The sequence below is a fragment of the Limulus polyphemus genome, unplaced genomic scaffold, assembly GCF_000517525.1.
Source record: "Limulus polyphemus unplaced genomic scaffold, Limulus_polyphemus-2.1.2 Scaffold5919, whole genome shotgun sequence".
Taxonomy (NCBI): Eukaryota; Metazoa; Arthropoda; class Merostomata; order Xiphosura; family Limulidae; genus Limulus; species Limulus polyphemus.
Genome location: NW_013671529.1, coordinates 51,419 through 60,161, shown reverse-complemented (window position 1 = coordinate 60,161; position 8,743 = coordinate 51,419). Strand labels below are relative to the sequence as shown.

General features: G+C 34.2%; 1 protein-coding gene across 1 annotated transcript; it reads left to right on the top strand.

Annotated features, from left to right (window-relative positions):
* Positions 1 to 61: 61 nt before the first annotated feature.
* Positions 62 to 6,306, top strand: LOC106473140 (mucin-17-like; the record flags this gene model as incomplete). Its single annotated transcript, XM_013933821.2, has 4 exons — positions 62 to 2,506; positions 3,448 to 3,627; positions 4,879 to 4,965; positions 6,131 to 6,306. Coding segments are annotated over 4 exons (2,888 nt in total), but the record flags the coding sequence as incomplete, so codon positions are not given.
* Positions 6,307 to 8,743: the final 2,437 nt, after the last annotated feature.

Below are 8,743 nucleotides of genomic sequence, written 5' to 3'. Positions count from 1 at the left end.
GTAACTGAAAAATCTGTAACAACACCAAAAGAACTAACAACTACTGAGCTCTACACTGTAGCAAAGGAGGAAACGACAACACCTACAGAAAGATTCAATGAAACAGAAGAAGAGTTGACACACACAAAAGGTTTCACTGTAACTGAGAAATCAGTAACAGCAGAAATACCAACAACTAATTACGTTTACACTCTATCACAGCAAGAAGTTACAACACCAAGACAAAGATTCAATGAAACAGAAGACGACGTCACACACAAAGAAAGTTTCACGGTAACTGAAAAATCTGTAACAACACCAAAAGAACTAACAACTACTGAGCTCTACTCTGTAGCACAGGAGGAAATGACAACACCTTCAGAAAGATTCAATGAAACGGAAGCAGAGTTGACATCCAAAAAACCGACAACAACTGAAGTCTACACTGTACCACAGGAGGAAATGATAACACCCAGACAAAGATTAAATAGAACAACAGAGAAGTTGACGCCCAGAGAAGGTTTCACTGTGACTGAGAAATCAGTAACAACAGAAATACCAACAACTAATTACGTTTATACTCTATCACAGCAAGAAGTTACAACACCAAGACAAAGATTCAATGAAACAGAAGACGACGTCACACACAAAGAAAGTTTCACGGTAACTGAAAAATCTGTAACAACACCAAAAGAACTAACAACTACTGAGCTCTACTCTGTAGCACAGGAGGAAATGACAACACCTTCAGAAAGATTCAATGAAACGGAAGAAGAGTTGACATCCACAAAACCGACAACAACTGAAGTCTACACTGTACCACAGGAGGAAATGATAACACCCAGACAAAGATTAAATAGAACAACAGAGGAGTTGACACCCAGAGAAGGTTTCACTGTGACTGAGAAATCAGTAACAACGGAAGCATCAACGACTACTGACCTTTACACTGTAACTCTGGGGAAAGTAACAACACCAAGACCAAGATTCGGTGAAACAGAAGACGACATCACACACAAAGAAAGTTTCACGGTAACTGAAAAATCTGTAACAACATCAAAAGAACTAACAACTACTGAGCTCTACACTGTAGCACAGGAGGAAATGACAACACATACAGAAAGATTCAATGAAACGGAAGAAGAGTTGACATCCAAAAAACCGACAACTACTGAGGTCTACACTGTAGCACAGGAGGAAATGATAACACCCAGACAAAGATTCAATAGAACAACAGAGAAGTTGACACCCAGAGAAGATTTCACCGTGACTGAGAAATCAGTAACAACGGAAGCATCAACGACTACTGACCTTTACACTCTAACTCAGGGGAAAGTGACAACACCAAGACAAAGATTCGGTGAAACAGAAGACGACTTCACCCACAAAGAAGATTTCACTTTAACTGAAAAATCAATAACAACGGAAGTACCAACGACTACTGACGTTTACACTGTAACTGAGGGGAAACTGGCATCAACTCAAGAGATATACGATGAAGGAGAACGGTTGACATCCAAAAGAGGTTTTACAGTAACTGAGAAACCAGGAACAACACTGGAACTTTATGAATTAGGAAAGGAAAATAAAACTATTACTACTACTGACAACTACCCTGTAACACAAAAACAAGCAACAGTACCTAGAGAAAAATATAACTTGACACGCAAGGATGGTTTTGCTATATCTGAGGAATCAGTAACCCAACTGCCTTCGTCATTTTTCCTCCCAAGTAAAGAATGGACGACATATTTCACACAATCTTCCACTCCATCAACAGAAGTTTCAAAAGAGGTTACAAGAAATATTACTCAAGCCAAAGAGTATTCACATGAAAGGAAGGAATGGTCAACTTATTCTCCTGTGAAAGTACATGCTGTCATAACAAGTATTATTGACGAATCTCTAATATTAGAAGAATTGAATTCAACTCGGCATTCTTTAGAGGAAACAGAGATTATGACATCAACACTTCCAACATTCGAAACTTCGAAAATCTCAGTATTCTCTAGAAATATTTCTGATGCAACGCAAGCTACCACAGAAATAAATGCAGAACTACCGAAAACAACAATAACATTGAACACATCAACTGTACCTATTGCTACTCTTCTCACCAGTTCAACTACCCCTTCATCAGGTATAACATTTGTAGATGTTGCTAAAGAAACAACCCTGGCTTCAACTGAAGCTACAAAGGATCAAGATGTTCAAGAAAGAACCGAAGCCAGAGTTTTAGAATTGACACCTAGCTCTTTTACACCAACAGACGAGGTTGGAGATGAAGTAACCACTAGCTTTGTTGCATTAACAGATAAAACAGTAGAAGCCATTACATCTGTTGAAATTGAAAAGATGAGTTCAAGTTTGTCTTCAACCTCGAGTTATCAGAGTTCGCTAAATAAAACGGAACTAGAAGATATTGAAGTAAAAAAATTATCAGCTAAAAATGATGACGATTCAATTTCTACTACAGAATCAACCACTGTTCCGTACGTCGCACAAACAACAACACCACGACAACCAGGTAAGATTTTGAAGTTTTACCTTTACTAATATTTATTATACGAAACTTTTAGACCATATGAAATTGTCCAGTTAGTTTAATTCTAGTAAAGATTGTCCAGTTAGTTTAATTCTAGTAAAGATTGTCCAGTTAGATTAATTCTAGTAAAGATTGTCCAGTTAGTTTAATTCTAGTAAAGATTGTCCAGTTAGTTTAATTCTAGTAAAGATTGTCCAGTTAGTTTAATTCTAGTAAAGATTGTCCAGTTAGATTAATTCTAGTAAAGATTGTCCAGTTAGCTTTATTCTAGTAAAGATTGTCCAGTTACTTTAATTCTAGTAAAGAATATTAAACTTGTTTTAATACAACCGTTTGGAATACTAAACTTGTTTTAATATAACCATTTCGAATAATAAACTTGGTTTAATATAACATTCCAGAATAATAAACTTGTTTTAATATAACAATCCAGAATAATAAACTTGTTTTAATATAACCATTCGGAATAATAAACTTGTTTTAATATAACCATTCAGAGTAATAAACTTGTTTTAATATAACCATTTCGAATAATAAACTTGTTTTAATATAACCATTCAGAGTAATAAACTTGTTTTAATATAACCATTTCGAATAATAAACTTGTTTTAATATAACCATTCAGAATAATAAACTTGTTTTAATACAACCATTCAGAATAATAAACTTGTTTTAATATAACCATTAGGAATAATAAACTTGTTTTAAGATAACAATCCAGAATAATAAACTTGTTTTAATATAACCATTCAGAATAATAAACTTGTTTTAATATAACCATTCAGAATAGTAAACGTGTTTTAATATAACCATTCAGAATAATTCACATGTCCATCAACATAAAACAAAGAAATCTAGCCTTCACACAACGATTTCAAGAACTGTTGTTAGCCCTAATTTCATTCCGTACGTTTTTTCAACAGTGTGTATTTTTGACGGAAGAATTTATCAATCAGCTGAACAGATTCGAAGAGCTGATCCTTGTGAATTTTGTTTCTGTTTCCGTGGTGATATCCTCTGTATTAAACAGACGTGCCCGCCCCCTAGCGTCGGTTGCAAAGCCGTATCTATAAATGGATTCTGTTGTCCACGCTATGAATGTCGTAAGTATATATATTTTTTAATTAAATTATTTTAAGTTAATCAAAATTATACATTTTAAACACATAGATTTATTATTTTATTATAACATAAATTTTAGATAGATACATTTGACTCGTGAGTCGATCATTCAGAAGTTGTCATATTTTGTTAGCAGCTTTAGATAAGAGAAAATCCGCTAGGAAATGTCTTCTTATAATCTTCTGCAAAAGTTTAGGGTCCGATCTCTTACTTAAAAAAAAAAAAACAGAATAAAGCAGGATACTCCCAAAGCAAGACTATTTTGGTTGGTGCCATTACATTTTGATATTAATTTACATTGTAAGAGTGAATTTTTCAACACTTTCATGACACTTATAGCACTGTTCGCGCTAACCAAAAATAATAATAAATGTTTTCTAATTATTTATTTTCAATTTCATTGGTTGGTTTGTAATAAATCATATCTTTGTTCTCTTTTGATTGGATTTAACATTTTTTGAACGACATTCCATTCGAATGCCTCATCTTCCAACTTTGCAATTGCAACTAAGATTACGGTAAATGTGACTTTTGAACATTTTCCAGTTTATATAGACTAGTTTAACACAGAAAACAAATAAATTATTCTGCACAATGCAATGTACTTTAGCCAAAATGTTGACACAAACAGGAGGAAAAACTAGTTTGAACCAAAATGTTGACACAAACAGGGGGAACTAGTTTTAAACAAAATGTTGACACAAACAGGGAGAAAAACTAGTTTTAACCAAAATGTTGACACAAACAGGGGGAAAACTAGTTTTAACCAAAATGTTGACACAAACAGGGGGAAAACTAGTTTTAACCAAAATGTTGACACAAACAGGGGGAAAACTAGTTTTAACCAAAATGTTGACACAAACAGGGGGAAAACTAATTTTCAAATGCAGATAGATAAACCGAAGAGAAGAAAAAATTGTATTGTTCCCAAATTATGAATAAATTATCGTTGAAGGCAATATATTGTGATGACCAAAACAGCCTCATATCTGTACTATCATCTCTCAATTTTAGGGTTATAATGTTCCAATTTTAAAATAAACACTTCAAGTTTGATTTAAAACATTTAAATTTAATCAAAATATTGAACTGAATTTATGCAATCATCTAAGTCCTTCCGTTTAAAATGAATACTCAGCATTTTGGATAACTAGACCAACTAAGGATAACTGTATAATTGTCAGTTATAAATAAACTTCATCCTTACATCGTTCTATTTTCCATACTTCCAGCAGTGAAGATGATGAACATGACGATGACGACTGAACATCCACCAACTAAACTGCGCAGAGTGCTAAAACGGTCGGTGAAAGTAGAAGGTACGACTTAAAACTTCACTGCGGTTCGGGTTTAGGGATAATTTTAACTTTTAGTTGACCTGTTACTGACATCGAAGCTTACTTTCAAAAATGCGCTGGAAGTTTCGGTTGAGAATGTACTGGGTTCTCAGATCTGTAAAACCTGAGTGCAGACTTCGGTTGAGAATATATCAAGTAGAAACCTGAAGGAAAGATCAAGTCAAAAATGTAATAGATTCTTACATTAAGTAAAGGCCTGAGTAGAAGTTTCAGTTAAGAATGTAATTGGTTTCCTACATTAAGTGAAGGCCTGAGTAGAAGTTTAAGTTAAGAATGTAATAGATTCTTACATTAAGTGAAGGCCTGAGTAGAAGTTTCAGTTAAGAATGTAATTGGTTTCCTACATTAAGTGAAGGCCTGAGTAGAAGTTTAAGTTAAGAATGTAATTGGTTTCCTACATTAAGTGAAGGCCTGAGTAGAACTTTCAGTTAAGAATGTAATGGTTTCCTATATTAAGTGAAAGCCTGAGTAGAAGTTTCAGTTAAGAATGTAATTGGTTCCCACATTAACTGAAGGCCTGAGTAGAAGTTTCAGTTAAGAATGTAATGGTTTCCTACATTAAGTGAAGGCCTGAGTAGAAGTTTCAGTTAAGAATGTAATTGGTTTCCTACATTAAGTGAAGGCCTGAGTAGAACTTTCATTAATGTAGGAAACCAATTACATTCTTAACTTCTACTCAGGCCTTCACTGAAACTTAATGTAGGAAACCAATTACATTCTTAACGTGAAGGCCTGAGTAGAAGTTTCAGTTGAGAATGTAATTGGTTCCTACATTAAGTAAAAGCCTGAGTAGAAGTTTCAGTTAAGAATGTAATTGGTTCCTACATTAAGTAAAAACCGAAGTGGCAGTTCCAGTTCAGGATTTAATGTATTCTTACATTAACTAAACTTTGTGGGAAAGTTTCATTTGAGGATGTAATTATTCTTTAAGTAAATAAAAACCTTAGAAGATTATCAGTAAAGAACGTCAAATTCCCTAGTTCTCAAAGAAGTTTAAACACTATAATCAGACTGATTTAGGACTCATTTAAAATATAAAATGAAATGCAGATTTATATTTTTGAAAATTGCGTTTTATGCCATTTTTATTACTATTTGAAATCAGTAAGTGTTATTACGTTCACAGGTTGTCAAATAAACAACGAATTCTACACAGTCGGAGAAAGGATATCGTCAATGAGTAACCCATGTATGCGGTGCCGATGTGGACAAAAGGGTTTAATGATATGCGATCCCCATCCTTGCCAACACGAGGCATCATTACTCTTACAGATGAATAAGAAGTTTTTTGGAAGTCGATAGATGGGACGTATTCTGCACTTAACTGTGTACATTCCTTATGTGACACCAGAGGCTGCTAACAAGCTGATACCACTGGTTCATCATTGAACCCAGCTTATTATATGCCGCTTTCATATCATTGTTTTTGTTGTTTGTGATGGACGATGTCCTGTTTGATCGCTATGTTTCACATCTAGAATGGCAATTATACACAGCATGTACCACTAGCGGTTTTTAAATACGTTAAAATTTCGCTTTCCAGCATTTTGCTGTACTCAGAAGCATTATTTAACGATAATGTAACAGGAAGACAGAAGTGTAAATTTAACTTTAGTATTAACATTGTTTTTTTTTTTGTACTGGGGCCAGTATTTTGTGTCATCAAAAAAAGTCTAACTTGCCCATCGGGTTCGGTCGTTAATTTCCATAGTGCCAAAACATTCCAAAAGATGGCGCCCATTTGCGCCTCTCTCATCGTGCTTTTTTATTAAATAGTTCCATTTTAGTTGTACACTTTTGATGTTTTTACTGCTGAAATTCACTTCAAACAACTAATAGCAGTAATTACTACAGGCAGTTACTTCAGATATTAGCTAGTTTAGCCAACATCAATTATTTCATAAGTATTTATTATTACCAAATAAAACTTTGAATATAAGCATACGATTGGCTAATGCTTAGTGTTGTCTTGTAAATCCCGCACAATGGGCTTAAATTAAAACGTTTACTAATAACAATTTGTATTATATGCTGATATATATGTAATGGACTTTTAACTGATGTTTCTAATAATTCAGTTGTTGCAAATATTTCCAAAAATGCTCAAGAGATGGCGCATATTGTGATGATTTGTAATAGTGATATTTGAAGGATGGAAATGACTATGACTATCTGTATTTGTACACGACATTTAATTTAAGGGGTACTAGTCTTGCTCATAACAGGGTTAACTGGTTATTGAAGTAGTTACTGGTTTTTTGGATAATTAGCTCAAAATGGGTAAGGTTTCACTTCCGTCTTTTCTATTTCTCATACGTTTAGTCATAAGTTCATTTCCATTTTTGAGAAACAATGTATAAACAATATTGGGGATGGTCTAATAAATATACTACAGTTGTACGTTACTGTGTAGCACTTTTCTGGTTTGTTATAACAACACAGTAAAACGAATTGACCAATCGTGAACAGACACTTTGTTATGGTTATCATTTTTAAAATTATAAATACCTTTTAACCGACTTAGAAAAAAAGAGTAGTTAATTTTACACATTTACACTAAACACTGGGCAACTGAATATTGAATAGACCTATGAATAACATCAATACGACATTTGTAAAGAGAATAAATCATTTATATATTTTAACACAAAACGGTAATATTACGACATACTACATGTTACTAGTAGCAACATTAAGACACTAAACGTTACCAGTAGTAATATTAAGACACATTGTACGTTACAAGTAATGAAATTATGGGACACGTCACAGTAGAATTAAGCCAAATTGCACGTTAGCAGTAGCGACGTGATGTTGTTTGTAATTAAGCTACACAATAGACTATCTGTGCTCTGCCCACCACAGGTATCGAAACCCGGTTTCTAGCGTTGTAAGTCCGCAGACATACCGCTGTGCCACTGGGGGGCGTAGTGACGTGAAGACATACAACATTGAAACACATTACATGTTAGCACTAGTGACCTGAAGGCATGTTAATGTTAACAGTACCATTAAAACACACTTTTAGTAGTAGCCTTAAAGAGCGCTAACATGTTGAATTAAACGTTATTAAACTTTTTACCTCTGCGGGTTTGAATTTTTGTTGCTGAGTTTGAAGTTTAAGATTAATTTGTGGTTTAGTTTGTCCTATTATTATAAACACCACAGAACTTTCGATAATAATTACTGTTACGATAGCGGAGGTCACGTGACGCTAGTAACATGTCATATTCTCGAAGCTTAGTGAATCCACGGGAGGTTACTAGATTTTGGTCAAGACGTGACGGCAACAATGTAATGCTGTGTAATTGAACTGCGGACAGAGAGAGAGTATTGATGAGTCGAGCACGTGAGGCGTTCGTTGTGAATTATTGCGTTTGTTATAGCGTGACTGTGGAAATTAAGTGTATTACAAAGCTGTATTCAGAAAGAATAAACCAGTTTTATTTAAGAAAGGACTTGTATCGCTAAAGTTTCTTCGGAAAGAATTTTTACGGAAAATGAACTAACGAATGGAGGTGTAACAAATTGGTGTCAGAGAGTGGGACAAAAAAATGGAAACGAGAAGCGGCAAATCAAACTACAGCTTAGCAGACTTGATGGCAGCAATACAAGAGCAGCAAAAGAAACAAGAAGAACGATAAAATAAACAAGAAGAGAGATTACAGCAGTGGTTGGAGGAAAAAGAAAATAAACAAGAAGAGAGATTGCAGCAGTTGTTGGAGGAAAAAGAAAAGAA